The following is a 20821-nucleotide window of genomic DNA, read 5'->3' as shown; positions in this document are numbered from 1 at the left end:
TCCATACCAGGTCACGGAGCATGTATTACCCAGAATGCCCTTGGCGTTCCATGATCCACCAGTTACTCTTCCAACCCAGTTTAGACTGCTAGAGGGGTGGTTCGAGGTGGGCCTTTACCTGTTAAGACCTCAGGTTTGTTAGTTATGAAAAATACAAATTAGTTACAAATTTGTCATTTGTTCCTATACGAAACAAACCTTCGGTTTTTACATTAGGATAGACTTACTTATTGGTGGGAGGTAAGTCTCTTTAACCGACTGGGAGTTTGCCACCTTTATCCATTTCCGAATAGTAGGAGTATTCCAAGACAATGGACTATTAACCCTTGAACCAAAGATATGAGAATCTATTGGTTTTCCCATCAGCTGGGGTTGCTTGTACAATGCCATGGTTTATTACATTATGGAAGATGGAGAACACTCCATGCTCCTAAACCACTCTTGCCCCTTGTATCTGGATCTATTATCACCCCTCTCTTCCCTATTACTGAGAGGAGTGTGTTGCTACTGAAAAGTATACTATACTCTAGATTATCTTTACAGTATGGCTGACCACCTCACCTGCATCTAGCCCGTTCCAGCTTATGATGTTACTCTCCTTCATACTGCCCGTAGGTAAAGGAGTAGAAAGAAAGTAGTAAAGAAGAAAGACCAGTCATCCCATTCATTCTACTTTCATACCTTCATCTTAGGCTAGACACAAACTGACCTGCCAGGGGTACCGGATGAGCTATACCACTTGCTGGGCTGCCACCACTAGACCCAAGGAAAAAGTGTCCCAGGATCTATGGGCAACAGCTTTTAAATAAAAGGAAGTGAAAGTTGTTTGGCGTTGCCAAATACCCTCCATAATGAGATCCCAAAGGAAAAACGACAATGCGTTCTTAGACAGGGTGCGGGATGGATTTTTGACTGAGCACCAAATATTATTGGACAGTCCTCTAATTTTGGCAGTCCTGTATATGTAATATCTCAAGGCCTAAAGGCAAGTGGTGCCTGGAAGACGAGAGCTTCTTAGAGCTCTGGGGCCAGAGTGCCAAATACTGTTGAGAGTCCGAACATTCGGGAGAACAATACTACTGCAGGTCAGGCCAAGCGCTGCAGGAGGGTTGAAGGCCGAGAGGCGGCGCCCAGACCACTTACTGGACCTCCAGCATATCTTCTCTCAAGATCGGGGGAGTATGACAGTGACCTTTGTCTAGGAGAGCTGGTGGGATGGGCAGTCACATCCTCCACTGCCATTACACTTTCTAATTCCGCCATAGAACTTACCATCAATCTAAAATCACAATCGCTTCTATCCTCAAGATTGGCAATGTCATTGGGGTTAGAGGCATGGGAGCCAGATACAGGAATAGGTGGTACAAAAGTAGGAGGACTGGAGAAAGGAGACAATACTGGACAGGGTGAAGGTGGTATGGATGGAACATTTTCAGCACTAAGGTTACGAGCAGAATCAAGGCCATGTGCCCTAACTGTTGCTCTAACTGCTGCCTTCTGCTTCCTATCCCTGTCAAGTTTGTCAAGATGGGACTGCAAAACCTGCCATCGTTTTTCGCTACAGTCGTCACATTCATCGGAAGCATTCCCTTTCGAACAATAATGTACCCTACAGATCGTGCGGGAGTCGTAAATATATTAAGTAAATCTGTTGTTACGCCCCTCCTGACAGTACCTAATACTCGAAGAAATGGAATCAGACATCAAGAAGTCACAATGAAGTCCAACTAAGCTGGTTATAAAAACCTACTTCACCAAATCCTGAGATAAAATGAAAAGACTGATGAGAGAATTCAAAATAGGGCTGCTGCAAACCCTCAACTTTACTAGAGAGCTGGCAGATATGAACTGAGCTCTTTTGCTGTGTTGTTCCCTATTGTTCCCTGATAGTGGGAGGGGCTGCCGCCTACAAAAAAATCAACGGACGCGCAGGCGCAGCTTTTAAATTTTGAGCTATCGCATGAGTGGAAATAACAGCAATGTAATTACTTGGTATGTTACTAAAATAAAACTTAAATAGTGACTATGAATACAAATCATAGCTTAAAAGCCATTCATTTTGTTTATATTTTGCTGACATAAACCATATTAGTTTCCTTGCAATTTTTCCTTGAATTTGATAGATTTAAAATCTGATAAACGAGAATAAATATTCATAAACTAGAGAATCACAGCATTTTACGACAAATAAAAAGTCTAAAAGCATTAGGGCATGGTACCTAATTCCATCCTTAGCCCAAACAATATGTTGGGAGTCCTAAAATCTGACATCAAGAAGTACTATTAATTATACAAAACCAAGAAATGCCAACAAGTTTCTTGTCAAGGAAATACTGAACTTCAACAACATGAATTACTTTCAATAAAAAGAACAAATATATAACGTGTTTGCAAGATCTATAACAAGCACAAGACTATCCAGATGTTGTTGAATGGTACTCTTGTGTTCAGTTCTACCACACAAGCATGTTATCTTCTGAAAGCATTTGATACTGAGCCACTTTCAATTTCGAGTCAACAGTACAGTTAAATTCTAGATGCAGTCATAGTAGGGAACTTTATGTTTTTGGCAAAAGAATTATCAAACAAAAACGAATCACAATTTCTCTTACCCTAGTAAGTAAACTTAAGTCATCATGAATATTTCTTGTATGATGAATTCCAAGAGCTGTCAATTTTGGACACACTTTCAAAACCCTTGATAATTCTTTTATATCCAGATTGCCCTCTTCATACCTTATGGCCAAACTTGTCACATTAAACTGATGGGTCCCAACATCTCCATTCTGTTGAAGAAAAATAATAAAATGAAAATAAAACAATCGATAATTATACAGATTAGCATGATATTCATTACATATTACATAAAAGCCTGCCAATAAATGAATACAGATTCAATCATCCAAAAAGGCAAAATGCAGCACAGCACAAACACCACAAAGATTAGTAGTAGAGCAAAAGCACACCTGCGCTAGACTAGCTTGCCAGGTCACTACGCTGCATTAGGGGTCGTTATATTGAGGTTTTAAAGTCGGATATCAGTAGATATCTTGAAAAACAGCCATAGGAGGGTGAAAGCCAGCACTACTCCATGCTAGTCCTAAGCCTGGGTAAATGGTGAGGGTTGGTGGCAGAACAAGCATCTGACCATGAAACAACTGCTGAAAAAATGCATGGTGACCAGGAACACTTAAGATCTGAAAGACAGGGCCACCCCCCTCCCCCAATTTTTTTTTAAAAGAAAGTTCAAGTGTTGAGAACTGGGACTCTGAACATTGGCAGTATGGGCAGCCAAAGTAGGGTAGGTGGTAGACATTATGGAGAAGAAAGGTGGACATATTACACGTACATGGACAAGATGGAGAGGAAACAAATCATGGGAGACTGGCAGTGGTTTGACAAAACACCACTTGAGATTGGCTGTAGATAAAAGATATTTTATAGTGGTGCCAATGTGGGAGGAAGTGGAAAGCAAGGATATGAAAGAAATTTTTTAGAGGTGAAAAGGAAAATAAAGCTGTGCCGTTGGGGCATAGTCTGAATATAGTAAGCGCATGTGCCCCACAAGCGAGATGTGATGAAGAAACAAAAGATCATGTTCTGGAGAGAGATGGATGGAATTATGACATCAACAAACTTAGAAGAAAGATTAGTAATTGGCAGTGATTTAAACAGACACTGGATATAATCGTGAAAATTCCAGTAGGATCATGGGGAGGGAACATTTGGTTTGGGAGAAATGGACAGGGAATAGAACAAATGGCATTTTTATAATAATAGTAGTCTTTTTCTCTCTCTCTTTTACAGAGATGTATGTTTTTTGTATATGATATGATATTTCTATAATAAAATAAGGTTTTGTATATACTTACCCAGTAATTATATAGCTAAGAGCTTCTTACCTACAGCAGCCTAACAATTGAAAAATTTATGATAGCGCTAGTTTCGGTTACAGTGTAGCTGAAATGCCCCACCTACTACCAGGGCTTAGAGAGGGAACAACCTGGCAGAGAGCTTCAATTTATTTTGTATTCTAATGTCCATGCGAGGGGAGGTGGGTGGGCTCCAATCATATAGTTAAAGGCAGTGCCTGGTTATCGGAAAGGGTACCATTTTTGGCAGGGTCCTGATAAGCAAAAATCGCCATTAACTGAAACTTGGTGATTTATGGCCCTAATCATACAAAAAACATACATCTCAGAGAGAGAGAGAGAGAGAGAGAGAGAGAGAGAGAGAGAGAGAGAGAGAGAGAGAATTATTTTCGTTATGTGATATCCTTTAATTTGATTAAACTTACTATTACAGTGGTCGCCCCGTATTCGCAGGGGATGCGTACCAGACCCCCCTGCGAATAGTTAAGAATCCACGAATGTTTGGAACCCCTCTAAAAATGCTCATAAACTCCTATCCTGAACATGCAAACACATAAGTATCCCTAAAAAGACCATCCTTCATCAAATATACATAAAATATCCTAATATGGTTCATATTAATCTTTGAAATATTATTAATGCTGTTTTAAAGTAAATCTTACATTTAATGGTTATACATAAATACATACTATGTACGTACTGCATGACTTAGTTACGTATGTGAAAATAATTCAGTCCCCCCATAAGTATTCAGTCATGCATGTTTTCTTTCATACTGTTACTATTTGAGACATCCATTTTCTTTTTACAAGGGAAACAAATGTATGTGAAATCACAAATACCAAATGTCTACTTAAAGTATTATCCTACATCAAATATACCATTGAATTGGTATTATTAATATCATTTGAAAGTCATCTTAAACATTTTACCATTAGAAATATATAAACAGCCAATAGGAGAGAGAGAGAGAGAGAGAGAGAGAGAGAGAGAGAGAGTGAGAGAGAGAGAGAGAGAGAGAGAGAGATACAACTCCTTACGATTTCAATAGATTTGAAATGAACATCTGTAGGCAACTTTTTCCCCTCCCATAAATACATATATTTCTCCAGAGAAGAGAGAAAGAGAGGACTCTGCAATTATGTTTGTCTGTCTATTAATTCTTTTGCTGAGAGCGAGAGAGATAAAAGAAGGAAGAAATAGAAACACCAAATGTATACCTTATGTAACATCCTGCATCAAATTTACCTTAAATTAGTATCATATTACTGTATTAATCTTAGAGATTGTATTAATATAATTTCAAAGTAATCCTAAACATTAGTAGCCTTAAAGGTATATACTTAATACGTACGTATAACACTTGCAGCCAAGAGAGACAGAGTTACCACTATGACAAATATCTTGTGGAGAGAGAGAGAGAGAGAGAGAGAGAGGAGAGAGAGAGAGAGAGAGAGAGAGAGAGAGAGAGAGAGAGATTGTCCTTACAGTATTTAAAGGAGAGAAATGGAATGATTATTGTATCTAAAATACTCACATATGAATTTTGTACTTACAGTTGTAGTACTATTATTGGAAAATATTAATGATAAACTTATTACATACATGTCCATGAAGATTATCTCATCTCATTAAGAGAGAGAGAGAGGAGAGGAGAGAGAGAGACGAGGAGTGAGAGATTAGAGAGAATGAGGAGAGAGAGAAGAGAGGGAGAGAGAGAGAGATTACATAAAACCATTAAATTCGTTGACCATTGTATGGCATTGTTAACAACTTCCCAGCTCCGAGCGTCACTGGAGTTATGAGAAGGTAGGGGAAATGATACAGAAAAAGACAAAGGGAAGAATTTTCATTTGAAATTAGTTATCGTATTATTACTACTTTATTTTTATTATTATCATTATTTGAAAATAAAATAAACACGTGCATCTACCATAAAAATTCTCTCATATCAGTAAGAAAGAGGAGTTATCCTTACAAGTGAAATGGAAAGGTCATTTTCATCTTTTTAAAATACTACCACTATGAATTTTGTAATTACAGTTTTATTATTATTATTATTATTATTATTATTATTATTAAATAACTGAAATTATCAATAAACATTTTACATACTAGTACCATAAAAATTCTTTCATCTCGGTGAGAGAGAGAGAGAGAGAGAGAGAGAGAGAGAGAGAGAGAGAGAGAGAGTGTTTATCTCTCTGTTCTCTCAAAAAATACTTATAAACGCTTCCAGCGAAAGAGAGGGAGGGAGTTACCACTATGACACATTATCTTGTGTGGCAAAGAGAGAGAGAGAGAGGAGAGAGAGAGAGAGAGAGAGAGAGAGAGAGAGAGAGAGAGAGAGACCTTACAGACCTTACATGTTGTTCGGGTTGCCCCACGGTCCCTCAGTGTGAGGCACCTCTAATGTCATACCAGAGAGTTGCTAGTACATCTTCCGGTATATTTTGCATCCTTCCAATCTTGGATGGTCTGGGATGCAGCTTAGATATTTGTTGAGCTTATTCTTAAACACATCTACGCTCACTCCTGATATATTCCTCAGATGAGCTGGCAACGCATTGAATAGACGCTGCATTATCGATGCTGGTGCGTAGTGGATTAATGTCCTGTGTGCTTTCCTTATTTTTCCTGGTATAGTTTTGGGCACTATTAATCTACCTCTGCTTGCTCTTTCTGATATTTTTAGTTCCATGATGTTTTCTGCTATTCCTTCTATCTGTTTCCATGCCTGAATTATCATGTAGCGTTCTCTTCTCCTTTCTAGACTATATAATTTTAAGGATTGTAGTCTTTCCCAGTAGTCAAGGTCCTTAACTTCTTCTATTCTAGCTGTAAAGGACCTTTGTACGCTCTCTATTTGTGCAATAGCCTTTTGATAGTGTGGGTACCATATCATATTGCAATATTCAAGTGGACTACGAACATATGTTCAGCTTTTCTTGTTTTGAAGTGCCGTAACAACATTCCCATTTTTGCTTTACATTTTGCCAACAGAATTGCTATTTGATCATTGCATAACATGTTCCTATTCATCATCACACCAATGTCTTTAACTGCTTCCTTTTTTGTGATTGTCTCATTATTAGGTCCCCTATATGCATATAGCTTTCCTTCTCTGTCTCCATAATTTATTGATTCAAATTTATCAGAGTTAAATACCATCCATATTTACCTCTGCCCAATCATATACTTTGTTAAGGTCTCTTTGTAGAGCGTTCCTATCTTCATCACATGTAATTTCTCTACTTATTCTTGTGTCATCAGCGAAACTACTCACTACCGAATCCTTAACATTACTGTCTATGTCTTCAATCATAATAACAAACAGTATTGCAGCTAACACCGTACCTTGTGGCACACCGGATATTACCTTGGCTTCATCCGAATTTTCTCATCGTTTTTCAATAACTATCTGTTTCTGTTGTTGTAAAAATTCTTTTAACCATCTTCCTACTTTATCCACGATATTGTGTTTTCTAATTTTCTTTGCTAATATATTATGGTCTACCTTGTCAAAAGCTTTTGCCAAAGTCTAGCATAAACCACAATTCTGTTTCATTTCTGCTTTTCATATTTTTTAATATGTTCTCACGGTGGACTAACAGTTGGGTTTGTGTACTTTTTCCGGGTACGAAACCATGTTGTCCTATATTAAACAAGTTATTTTTTATTAAATGTTTCATAATATTTTTCTTCATTACCCTTTCATACACTTTCATAATAAGTGATGTTAGACTCACAGGCCTATAATTACTAGCCTCTAGTCTTGATCTACTTTTGAAAGTAGGGGTAATATATGCTAATTTGTGCTCATCATAGATCTTGCCTGTATCTACACTTTGTCTTAATAATATTGCAAGTGGCTTTGCGATAGAATGAACTACTTTCTTTAACAAAATAGCAGGAACTCCATCAGGTCCTGCTGCAGCTCCATTTTTAATTTCATTAATATCCTCACAATATCAGCTTCATTAATATCTATGTCAGCTAAATATTCACTATTTTCGTCCCTTACTTCTATATCATTATCTTCATTATCTATTCTAGGGGTGAATTCTCTCTTATATATCGTTTCTGCCAATATGTTGCATTATTTTCCTTTTTTTTGTTTCATTGCGTTAATCTCCCTTCAAAAATCTTAGAGGGCCAATTTCTATTCTTCTTTTATTCATCTTTTTCGTGTATGTGTATAATAGTTTGGGGTTTTGCTTGATATTTATTAGGGTTTTTTCTTCCAATTCCCGTTTTTCATTTTCTTTTGAAGCCAGCAGGAAACTAATTGAGCTCTCTGCTAAGTTGTTCCTCTTAGTCCCTGAAAGTGGATGGGATCTTGTCACCTACACATAAACAACAGAAGCGCCGACGTGCTAATTTTGAATTTTAAAGCTGCTGTGGTTAGAAACCAATAACTATGTAATTACTTTGGTAAGTACTTATATAAAAAAGACAAATACTGTATGTGAAATATTCATCAAATTTTTAAATTAATTGAACCATGAACTCACTAACCTTGTACTTTGCCTCCATATCAAGCAAATGCAAAATAGCTTCGTAAGTAACCCTCCAACTTCAAGTCCTGGATCCCACCGCTGCCATCTTTGGCTGGATAGCAAAGGCCGCAGCAACCTAAAGTTTACTCTCATCGTAGAAAGTAATTGTCATACCTGTATATATTATTTCCAGCACTTCTAGATGAGGTAGCGTCAAACTCCAGGATTTGTGATCCTGAGAAAAAAAAAAATTACATTTCTATAATAAAAATAGTTTTATATATACTTATAAAGTAATTACTTTAGCTAATGCTTTATGCTTGATTCAGCATTCCTAAATTAAAAAATTTGCAGCAACAAGTCAATTGCACAATGCGGGACAGGCCCCGCCCACTGCATGGGTACATGGGAGTCACAGCTAACGGCCTCATTCTATTTTATTGGCAATGTCCAAGGCTGGGGAGGAGGGAGGGCTCAGATTCAGTAATTACTTGGTAATCATTTATAAAACTTTATTTTATTATTATTTTTATATAAGTAAACTTAAGAAGTAATTACTTTAGCTGGCTCCCACACAGATTGGATACAGGTTCTGTTACCCCAATTACAAGGCTATGATTTAGACAGACTCTAAGCTGGCTCTAGAGGCCACCTTCCTCTTCTTGCCCCTTTCAAGTTTGTCTAAATGAGATTTCAATACCTTCCAATTTTTGTCATCCCAATCCTGACATTCTATGCAAGTGCTATTCTTATTGCAGTCTTGCCCCCCCACTTTAAACACACTTAGTGTGAAAGTCATAAGAAGACTTTAACCTTGTCTTACACCCTTCCATGCAGAATTGAATGCTTGAAGAGCTAGAATCTGACAATTGGGCAATAAAAGCTACAAAGAAGTTAATCAAAGCTAACAATATAACTAAAGCTTGAAGGCTACACCAAAATTTGAATGCTTCACCAAAATAAGGAAATAACAAACCGAAAACCAAAGGAGTAGACTGTAGAAAACACCAGATGTTAGTTGGGAGCCGGCAGAAAATAAATTGAAACTCTCTGCTAAGTTGTTCCTTTCGGTCTCCAAAAGTGGGCGGGGCATGTCACTTACACAAAACAATAGAAGCGCTACTGTGAATATCACAATTTTTTAAAGTAAATTGTATTTTTCCTAACTATACAAACCTGAAGTCCTTTACATAAAGAATTACTTTCGGCATAGCTGGTATTACGGCTGTTAAATTCTTAAACAAGGTGGTTAGGCAGTAACTACCGTGTGGCAGGTGGGTAGGCCAGCCTGCCCGGATGTGAACACTCCACTTTGCCTTTCGGCCCAGGTTCAGATTGAGGGGTGGCATGAGGTGAGCATATATGTAAAGGACCTCAGGTTTGTATAGTTAGGAAAAAACAATTTACTTTTAAAAATTATGATTTGTTCCTATAAGATATACAAACCCTCGGTCCTTTACATAAGGAAGACTCACTGATTGGTGGGAGGAATATGAGTGAGCCTCTAGAATTGACTGGAGTTCTACACACCTAAGCTACTCCTCCTGGTCGTAAGAGTGAGGAGGAGTGCCCTGCCTCTGACAACTTGATCAGAGTATAGGAGCTGCATGATCAAGAGTCAGACTTCTGGGCATTTTGAAATGAGTGAGGAATCGTAACTCATCCAAAAATGGGCTGTGAAGAATATTTAGAGTTGGAGGCATTAATGCAAAGTTCTGGGAGGGGTTTGCATTATTGCCAGTCTCCTTCCTCCCCTTGCTAGAGGAAGGAGTGGGATTTCTTCTATGATTCTGATACGAAACATAGAAAGGGAGCTCTATGTGTAAGCTTACCGCATCAATCACCCGACAGTCACTCTCGCAACCTCCTTACCATAGGCGAGATGCAATTTGTCCTCTTGAAGGAGCCGGGTAAGAAAACACAACCTGCAAACGTCCACCACCGGTCCAAGGAAATGAGGTTCCAAGGATCTGTGGGCAGGCCCGAAGGATAATGAGACCTTATCTAACTTCCAGTCCGATATATTCTTCAGAGTGATGACAAGTAGCCATCCATTGGACTATCCAACTGCAGAATCTCTCACAGTCTCATAATACTCAGAGAAAGACACGCCATCGGACACTTCTACAATGGCATTCTGCAGGGGATAAAGACACTTTGTGGCGGGATCACAAAAAAACAAGTAACCTCCCCACGTAAACTTAACCTGTCTGGCTATTAAACCCACCCTCAATCACACTTTCCACTTAACACTACAAAATACAGCAGGACAATTGACCCATACCTACATACAGAACAAAAACACAAACAGGTACTCACCTCTGGCTTCTGCTACTCAGGGCTAGGCTGTGCTGTCCGCTGGATATAGGCTATAGGCTAGCCGACACAACCACCGCCGACAACCAAGCACAAACCAACGCCCCCGAGACCCACAACCCCACAAAAACTCAATAACCCGACAAATCAATGCAGATGAACACCAACACCCCGAAAAAACACGACAACCACACGACTTACAGAAGTACAACAACCCGCCAAAACCAACACTGCCCCAACCACCACTAACAGACACCGAAAAATGCACCACAAACCTTCTTAACCTCACCACAACCAGACAGACACACGCACAACTACTTCACAACCCCAAAAATCCATCAAATAACACCCAAACAACGAAACACCAAAGGATAACCGCTGCCAAAACAGACACTGACTTGACCAGACACCTCACTGTTTATGACTCTCGTAACAGACTTCCATTGACTTCCCACAAAGCGCCACAACAGACCTACTTCCGACCGCCATCTAACCACTCCCATTCATTCTTCCACCAATCTCTCTCTCCTCTTCTCTCTCTCTCTCTCTCTCTCTCTCTCTCTCTCTCTCTCTCCTCCTCTCTCTCTCTCTCTCTCTCTCTCTCACAACCTTTGGAGATGTTGTCAAATATAAACTATTATTACTCCTCCATAACTTGATACTCCATGGTGGGTGCCGATCCTCTATAGGTACAGCAACATGCCAATAGGACAATGTAATGACAGATCTGGATCAACCAATGCAAAAGTCCACAGCGTAGCTCATGACAGTCTTGGACTCTTCAACAGCTGCTGACTGACTGTGCTCAGTGAGCGGCGAGCCAAGAGCCGTCATGCATCTGAGACGTAGCCACCACATGACAACCACCTTTTGAAGGGTTATGCGGAGAACAACCCTACAAGTTGTCTATCTTGTTCGCCATCGATGTTGGGAGATGAGATGATGATTTTCTCAAGGCATGAGCCCATCAGATGATAGTCAATTGCCTTCTAGAGACCGAGATCCCTGATGGCAAGACAGAAGTTCTCATTGTAGTTGAATCTCAACTAAGGAGAAACAATACTATATGATAGTGAATGACTAAGGTGAATGTAGACTACGTCTTCACAGTTGAATCGAGTCTTCACAGTTGAATCGAAAGAAGTAAACTCTCAAGATTCTGAACATAGAAAAAGTCCCGTCGATGACACCAACCAGTGAAAACGGCTTTAATCCCTGTTATTTACAGAGGACTGAAAAAGCTAAACCGCTATTTCAATGCTGTTCGGTGAGAAAGTCGGAGTTTGCCATGAAAGTGGAGCGTCTTTCAGTACTGAAACACAGGGATTGTACTGCCTGAAGAACTGCTTCTGGTGGGCTGGATCAGGGAGGTCACTTCTATTACCTTGGAAGCAGAGCTGGCAGGGCGGGGAACAGGCGAAGTCTTCCGTTATTCATTTACAATTCGGGCTGAACAAAGAATAACTGTACACCTTACAAATTATGAAATGTATATTAGAAGACAAACTCAAATTATTAGAAGAATATCAATCTGCGTCATTGCAGCGGCAGATGCAATGAAGCGGGAGACTAGGCTACAGACTTCTGTTACCTCGAGGTAAACAGAAAGATGATAACGAGTCTAGTGAGATATTTCTGTCTGAAAATTCTCACAACGGCAAAAGGTGATGCAGGAGAGATGGTCATACACGTATGCGAGAATTCAAGCCAACCAGAGACCAAAGTCTGTGATTGCAGGGCAGAGTATTCGAATCGGTAGTCAATCGTCAACAGAGAGACAATACCAATTGAAATGTCTCAGAGAGCAAGCCGTACTGGCTGAGGCAGGCTGGCAGCGCCATACACTGCTAGCTCTTGCTAAACTTATTATCCTGAGTTGCCAGGTATTCCATTCCATGAAGGAATGCATTCGGCTCGAACCACTGAGCGCAAAAATTATACGCTCAAGCATTTGCATTTTAACTGAAACTGGAGGGGAGAAAAACCCTCCTATTTGTGAATGCAAATGTTGTGGTGCAGTTGGTCAACAATACCACTAGCATCTCAAAATCGAAACCAGTAACTCTTGGGAGGCCTGCAGGGCAGTCCCGAGTTGTGGGTCAATTAAGAGAAGATACTATTTGTCTCGGTCACATACCCGTAGAGTTAACTACAGTTATGTGCCTATTACTCGGACAATGCAACTGATAACAGAAGCATGTCACGGGAGAAATATACATAGTATATTTGTAGGTTCCTGTACATCTACCTCCAGCCTAAATTCTCTTTCATTCGAGAAACAAAAATAAAGACTGGAAGCAGACCTTCATTCTCTAATGAAGAGAGTGAAGGTGAAGTTTTCCCGAAGGGAGAATTCTACGGCGATAACAGGATACCGAAGACGACTAGTTCAAGTCAAACTGGATGTTCCCAAAACAGTAGCACTGGAGAGGCATTCAAACTCTAGGTACAGTGGGGCATCGCTTATTCACGGATCAGTTATTCACGGATCCAGTTAATCACGGGTTTTTTATTGGACCGTTTCTCATGTTACATCACTGGTATGAATCGCTGCTCACGGGTTTGTTGTGTTGCGTATGGATGTTTTTCGGTAGGCTAACCCTCGGTCGTGGTCCGATAACTACCAACATTCAATTTAAAGACTCATATAATGAATTAATTAACTGACAATAAAGGTAATAAAACCATTCTCACCTAATATTTATTGTCCTATCTTCGAAATAAATAGCCTATTCAAGGTTTATGTACGACGTTCATTGGTAGGCTAAGCGTAGTTGCAGTGCTATAACCACCAACATACACAAACATTCACATTATGATATTAACTGACAATAAAGTAATAAACCATTCTTACCATATATATTATAGTCATATCTTCATAATAAATAGCCTATTCGAAGAATAATTCCACATCATTGCACTCAACTTATCGTCGGAGTGGCCAGCCACAAAATGTAAGCATATACCTTTAAGTACGAAATGGTTTATGTATACGGTTGCGTTCAAAGCGACATTTTTTGTTTTGATAAACTTTTAGAAATTTTAATAGTAGTGTAGTGATATTACAGTAGTAATAACATTAAGGCTAAAATTAATCGAACTTATTTTTTTTAGCAGTATTCGTATATAACTTCTCTGAACAATGAAGTCTACAAACGCTATTTGTCATAGATTATCGTAAGTATTGCTGTTTGTTATTGGCGACGAAGCGTAAACGAAATACATAAAAGCATTTTTTACCTTATATATTATCGTCATATCTTCATAATAAAAAGGCTATTCGTGGAGTAATTCCATATCAGTGAAATCAATTTATCTATGCGAGGCCCTGAACAATGAAGTCATACAAACGCTATTTGTCATAGATTATCGTAAGTATTGCTGTTTGTTATTGGCGACGAAGCGTAAACGAAATACATAAAAGCATTTTTTACCTTATATATTATCGTCATATCTTCATATAAAAAGGCTATTCGTGGAGTAATTCCATATCAGTGAAATCAATTTTATCTATGCGAGGCAGCCAGCTGACAAAATGTAGCGTACGTATATGAAAATCAATTATGGTAGCGTTCACAGCAAGATTATCTTTCGAAAGAAATTTTTATAGTACTATTCATGCTACGTAGTAATAATGTTTGGAATATACGTAACATTAATTTCAATACAAAATATCATTGTTATTTTGGTAGTGAATAATAGTTTAGAATTATCATAATACACTGCATTGTTATGGGTTTGTGCCAGTGATAAAAAAAACCAAAATAACGTTCTCCTTTAAGTCAACGCGTTTAGGAAAAACATGACATAGAATCGACTTTGCGACTTCGTTCACTTTGATATTTTTAACGATACAATAAACTTAGCAGTTTGGTACTACTAAAACCATCCTTTCACATAAGTTTAATTTTTCGTGAGATATGGTCTTTTGTTAGCCAAAAGCTAGCTTATACATAAAAGGCTTTTATAATTTAAGTCATCTTAGATATACATATGTACCCAAAACTCATTGTGGGGAAATTTACTACTGTTTCCTCGGATATTGAAATACTTTAGCATCATTCAAACACTTTAATAATATAATGCATAAATACTAGGCTATACATATTTACATCGTATACAAATACTACATACAGTTATATACACATACTTTTATATACAAAATTAATCATATGAGTAGTGATCAGACGACAGCTGTGCACTGGACTACGTACGTACTACTTGGAAGATAAACAAACAAAAATTTTGTTGTTGTTAGTCACCGGGATAGATTAACATTTTTTCCAGAGATTAAAGAGCTGAATTTTATTTTGAAGGTATGTCAACCGCGTTAGTAAATAGGTATCATCTTCTAAGGAATTTTTTTTTCTCTTCTTTTTGCGGAAGAATCTTCAAGCCATTTTGCATTCAAAGTAATGAGAAGAATCATTCTATTCTTCATGAAATCAGTAAAATACTTACACTAATAATAAAAACTAAAACTACGTACTGTATGCAAAAACACATACATCATCGTTAGTTTTCGTGTGTGTAAACATTCATTCTAAGAAATTACAGAGTAGTATAACTAACACCTGATTGGTTGGTTGGTAGCCATGGAGATCTGTTATCCAATGACTGCCCTCTGCTTCTGTTCTATTTATAGACATACGCCATGGATGGCACTAGGTTTGAACGTTACCATGTTCGTGATTTTCTGACTGCTGACGGCAAAAATTACTCAATAATTTTCTTTATATAATTATTCCTTCGTGAAAACAATAATATAATCGCGGTTGACATACCTTCAAAAACAAAATTCAGCTTTTTAATATCTCGGAAAAATGTTAATCTATCCCGGCGACTAACAACAACAAAATTTTTGTTCGTTTTATCTTCCAAGTAGTACGTACGTAGTCCAGTGCACAGCTGTCGTCTGATCACTACTCATATGATTAACTTTGCATATAAAAGTATGTGATATAACTGTTAACTTTGTATATAAAAGTATGTGTATATAACTGTATGTAGTATTTGTATACGATGTAAATATGTATAGCCTAGTATTTATTGCATTAATATTATTAGTGTTTTGAATGATGCTAAAGTATTTTTCAATATCCGAGGAAACAGTAGTAAATTTCCCCACAATGAGTTTGGGTGCATATGTATATCTAAGACGACTTAAATTATAAAAGCCTTTTATGTATAAGCTAGCTTTTGCAACAACACATATCTTACGAAAAAACTTACTTATGTGAAGATGGTTTTAGTAGTACAAATGATAGTTATTGTATCGTTTTAAAAATATCAAGTGAAACGAAGTCGCAAAGTCGATTCTATGTCATGTTTTTAAGAACTTTAACGTAGTAGTGGTATGAAAAACACCAGTGTGTCGTAGCGATGCGTCATCAATATAGTGGTATGAAAATACCACATGGTGTTGTAGCGATACGTAATCACAAAGTACAAATCCTTTTCCCGGACCACATCCTCAGAATTTTACGACTCTTCAACTTCAAGATCGATATGGTAAAATATATTATACATATAGTCATACTTATTGTTAAAATTCACAAGGTTGAACTGCAAAACATTATTATTTTGATTGTTATGTACATATATTTTTTGTGTTTTATTTTACGGAATGTTTGTTTTGAAAATAATACCTATTAGTGAACATATGGTATTAATTGTCCACTATTTTATTATAGGTGATCTTAATTATCTCACATTCATTTAACAGTATTATATTAATATTTATTTAAATAAACTGTAATTAATAAATAACAATAATGAAAAAACATAAAGGGAAAAAATGTTTTTGCTGCAGTAGTGGTGTTTGTTTGATTATGCATCTGACCTCACATTCCGAAATCTGAAAAATTCCAAAAACCGAAACATCGGAATGTGTGTGTACTGCACATTTTTTAAACACGCACACAATGTCTACACATTTACTGCAAATTACAGTACGTTACGTATTTATTCCTGAGTTAGAGAGAGAAGAGAGATAGAGAGAGAGAGAGAGAGAGAGAGAGAGAGAGAGAGAGAGAGAGAGAGAGAGAGAGAGAGAGAATGATTAAGGACTCCAAGGCGTGTTATTTTTACAATTATTTTATTATCTTGGGATTTTTTTTAATCTTGAGATTTTCTATTCAATTCTCGAGATTAATAAGAAAATTACCGAAATTGACTAGCATCAGCACACTCTGAATGACTCGGCCATAGCAGGCTAAACCACCAACCTTATGAACTTGCATGATACATGAGGATACATGACAAAACACAAAACCACTGTTTATTGGTGAAAATTAGGGGGTTGCACGATATGGGAGATTGCACGTTATTCGAGTATATACGGTATGTGATTTTTTTTTTTAGCCTTTTATGGAACAAAATCTAGCAAGAAATTGCCATTCCCAGTTGGCAACACTGGCCTACAAACGTTTGTTTGTTGTTGTTATGAGATGTGGTGTGCGGCGCGTTCTTTAAATTGTACCCATATAAAAGAGTTAATTATGTGGCATCCAAAAGCCCTGATTCTTTTACTCTTATGGGAAAGACTCCTAAAGGTCAGATGAAGATTTTTACGTGGAATATACTAGTATTAACGTGTTGTGACGAAGGGAAGAGATGTTTCGCTGCATACTGTTGGTAGCATTATCGTTATTATATTACTGGATTGCACTGCAAAATCGTCGCCATCTTTTATCAACATAGATTGTTGGTGAGTACCCATATGATTTACATATTTTGATAGTTCTCTTACCACTCATCCTCTCTTTCCTTGTAAAAAAAAAAAAAAGAGGCCCACCATGCGTATGTAGGCTTCTAGCTGTAAATCCCTAGGCTAGGTATGGGCTACATATGTACAGTAGTACATATACTACATTTATTTTTTAAGGCTAATTTTGTACAATAACTTTAAAACTGTCTTGAATTTAGTTTTAGGTGATAGTTGAAAACATATTTGGTGTTTGAACTAAAGTAGGCAGTTATAAACATTGGAATAGTGGTCTTGGGTGGGTTAACTATTAAAGTAGGCAGTTTTTAAGCAATTTTTGAGGGGGGTATCAGGTGATAACCACGGGGTATTTACTTATCACGGGGGGGTTCTGGGCCCTATCCCCCGTGGATAACGAGGCCCCACTGTACTATCCTTACTGAACAAATTGACGTATGTTCAGCAAGATCCTAGAACTAAACCAAAAAACATAGTCTCTTGGGTTCAAATTCCAAGGAGTAAACTCACTGAATTCCTCTTATTTCCTTGTTCATTCTGTATAAAAACCAAGAAGTAAGGGGAAAAAAAAAAAAAAAAAAGAGAGGAAGATTGACTGTTATTGCCCATTCTTCTCTGTATCCCAGTGGTGACCGCATACTGAGGCGACGGATTGTCAGGTCCATCCAGGCCGAGCCCCTCCCGAGACACTCTTCCTTCAGCAGCAGCACTTTCTTCGAACACTAGAAATTCCAGGATTTTAATGGCTTAGCGAGACTCCCAAGTTTGTAATAACAATTACCGGGAATGTCTGTCTTGACAGTCTTGTGTTGTTTGGAAATTACAGGAAAAGCAAAACACTGAGATGCCAGAAATTCCAAGGAATTCTAACATTCGGCGAGATTCCTGATATTCGTAGTAACAATTATCAGGAATTCTCATCTTGCCCCTCGGACGTGTCTCGCCCAAGTGTTTGGCAGATTGTAGAACACAAAAATGCTCGGAGAATGCTAGAAATTTAGAAGAATTTTAAGCGCTCGGCGAAACCCCTTGAATTCATCAGACAATCATCGGGTGGTGGTCCTCCTCGATTCCCGCAGAAATTGAGGAAGAACGGGCAAGAACCTTCCTGAACGACATGAATGTACGTCCAGTAGGACCTGAAGGTCCCTCCAGGAACGCAGTCCCCCTCCACCCAAAACGCAGAAATCCTAAGGAGAGCACCTCTGCAGGATCCCTCCCATTCACCTCGCCCCTCCTGGCGTAGCCATAGGAAGAGAAGGAATGGGGGAGAAAGACTGGATGCTCTCGCTCGCCTTGCCAGCAGAACTAGCAGCCGGAGAGCTACCTGAGCGACTCTTACCATCCTTTCGCTCCGTGCCTGTGTCCTGACGGTGAGCGTGCTCAGCAGTCTGGACCTTGGCTGCACAGTCACCCACAAGTGACCGTACACTCGATGACGCTTGCAAGCAAGCGGCTGAGATGGTTCTCTGTCCGGAGGTGGAACCTCTGGAACCGGGAGCCAGCGGCAGACCCACCTGTCTCACTGGAGCGAGACAGACCCTTAGAAGTCCCTGTGCGAGACTTCTGGCGGGGCAGGGGGAGGCCAATTTCTTCTTCCTCGGCTGGGGGCTTAGGAAGTCGAAGGGGAAGAGGCGGCAGAAGACAACGATGAAGACAAAGAAGATGACGACGATACCTTCCTCTTCTTCTTCGCCAACTTCCTCAGGACGGCAGAAGGTTCTCCCATCCAGGAGGGGCTGCGGCAGCTGCCGAAGCAGCAGGGCCCAGCCCGACCTGGGAAGGAGGACCTGACGGAGCAGCAGTGGAGAAACATTTCCTCGAGGAGGGTTACAAAAACTCTCGTCTGTCACCACCGTGACCGGTCGGTCGCGCCAACGTGACCGTAGTCTGGGTGGGGCTGAGCGTGCACCTGACTGGAGAGAGCCGTTATCGTCCTCCAACTTGTCAAAGTCCTCGTCGAGGCCAAAATGTCTCAAGAGGACTCAATGGGGAGCCTTCACCAGTCTCTGCGTGGACGGTCCTGCAGGACAGTCACGTCAACCCTGGGAACCGAGCAATCACCGGCAAGGTGCAAGCCACCTGAGCATATCGCTCCTTTCTTCCACCCGTGCCCGAGTCATGACAGTGTGCAGACTCAGCGTCAACGACTCTGGATGCACACGAATCCGAAGATTACGTGCACTCGGGGACTCGTGAACGAGCGCCCCGACACGGAACTAGTCTAGGGGCAGAAACCTCTAGGACTAACAGCAGAAGCGCGAACCGAAGTTTACGCTTCTACCACTCCCAACAGTCTAGACCCTAGGGACAGCGTAATGGTTCCCATTCGGGAACGGGAGAGCCAGCAGAAGACCCAACGCCTTCTCAGTTGAGGAGACAGACCCTTAGAAGTCCTGTGACGAGACTTCTTGGGATGGGGGGAGACAACCTTCTCCTTCTTTGGCAAAGAGCCTTAGGAATCGAAGGGGTTGAGACTGATGAAAATATGATCTCGAAGAGGAGGATGACGACACTTAACGAGCTCTCTTCCTCTTCGATTCCTCCAAATTCTGCCAGACTTCTACCATCAAGAATAGTTAAACATCACAGGGCAGCGGCAAAGCTTCGTCCAGTGACATAACTCCAGTGTAGTAGTGGTAAATGAATATGATTACCAGCAGGGGATGAGTACATACACTCGAGGATCAACATCACAACATGCTACGAGTCACAGGTACAATTCTAAGGTTAGGATAACCAATACGAAGAGCTATCCAACCAATACTGCTGTAAACACAATCACCACTGTTAGTCTGTAAAATAAAGAAAAAATTATTTAAAGTAATAAGGATACTCCTCTCACATCCAAGGGCACCGACCTCTGAAGTGAGAGGAGATCCCCAAACACCAACACCACACACCCCCTCTCTACCTTCGTCTGATAGAAAGTGAAAGGATGAAGGAGAAGAGAAATTAGCAGGAAAAACTGAGCAAAGGACCAACCTCTGAAGTTCCCCTTGGTAATTCCCAAAGCGTAAGCGTAAATTTTGGATGAACATAAATTCTCATTACAGGATCAATATCACTCACATTAAATACATATCTCGTTCTCACGTTAAATACATATCTCGTCCTCATGTTAAAGGGCGAAAGTATGTAAATAATAGAGATGTTAGCATACCTTTGCTGCCGACTCTTAACACAAAATACAAAGGCGGCTATAAAGGCTATCACAAAAAGTGGGTTTGCATATTAATTGAATTAAATTGAATATTAATATCAAATACTGTATATACTTATATTTAAAGACAAAAAGAAATATCCCACCGGGAAAATGATCAACGGCAAGTCAGCAAGAACTCACAAACACACGTCTTCATCGGAAGATGGCTGAAGGCAAAGTGGAGCTTTTACATCTGGGCGGGCTG

The 20821-nt window shown here is 39.3% G+C and overlaps 2 protein-coding genes across 3 annotated transcripts in view; one reads left to right on the top strand and one right to left on the bottom strand.

The window, feature by feature from the left end:
- The window catches only part of LOC135226519 (retinol dehydrogenase 12-like), a 248483-nt gene that overhangs the window by 141691 nt on the left and 85971 nt on the right, over positions 1–20821 (top strand). The window lies entirely within an intron of this gene.
- LOC135226518 (uncharacterized) overlaps positions 1–20821 on the bottom strand; it is a 157608-nt gene that overhangs the window by 113320 nt on the left and 23467 nt on the right. For both annotated transcript variants that reach the window (XM_064266143.1, XM_064266142.1), the window contains one exon: positions 2613–2786. In XM_064266143.1, the coding sequence (XP_064122213.1) occupies positions 2613–2786 (174 nt within the window). The remainder of the gene's footprint in view (positions 1–2612; positions 2787–20821) is intronic.

The sequence above is a fragment of the Macrobrachium nipponense genome, chromosome 14, assembly GCF_015104395.2.
Source record: "Macrobrachium nipponense isolate FS-2020 chromosome 14, ASM1510439v2, whole genome shotgun sequence".
Lineage (NCBI taxonomy): Eukaryota > Metazoa > Arthropoda > Malacostraca > Decapoda > Palaemonidae > Macrobrachium > Macrobrachium nipponense.
Note: the sequence above shows the minus strand (reverse complement) of the source record. Positions and strands in the feature narration are given on the sequence as shown.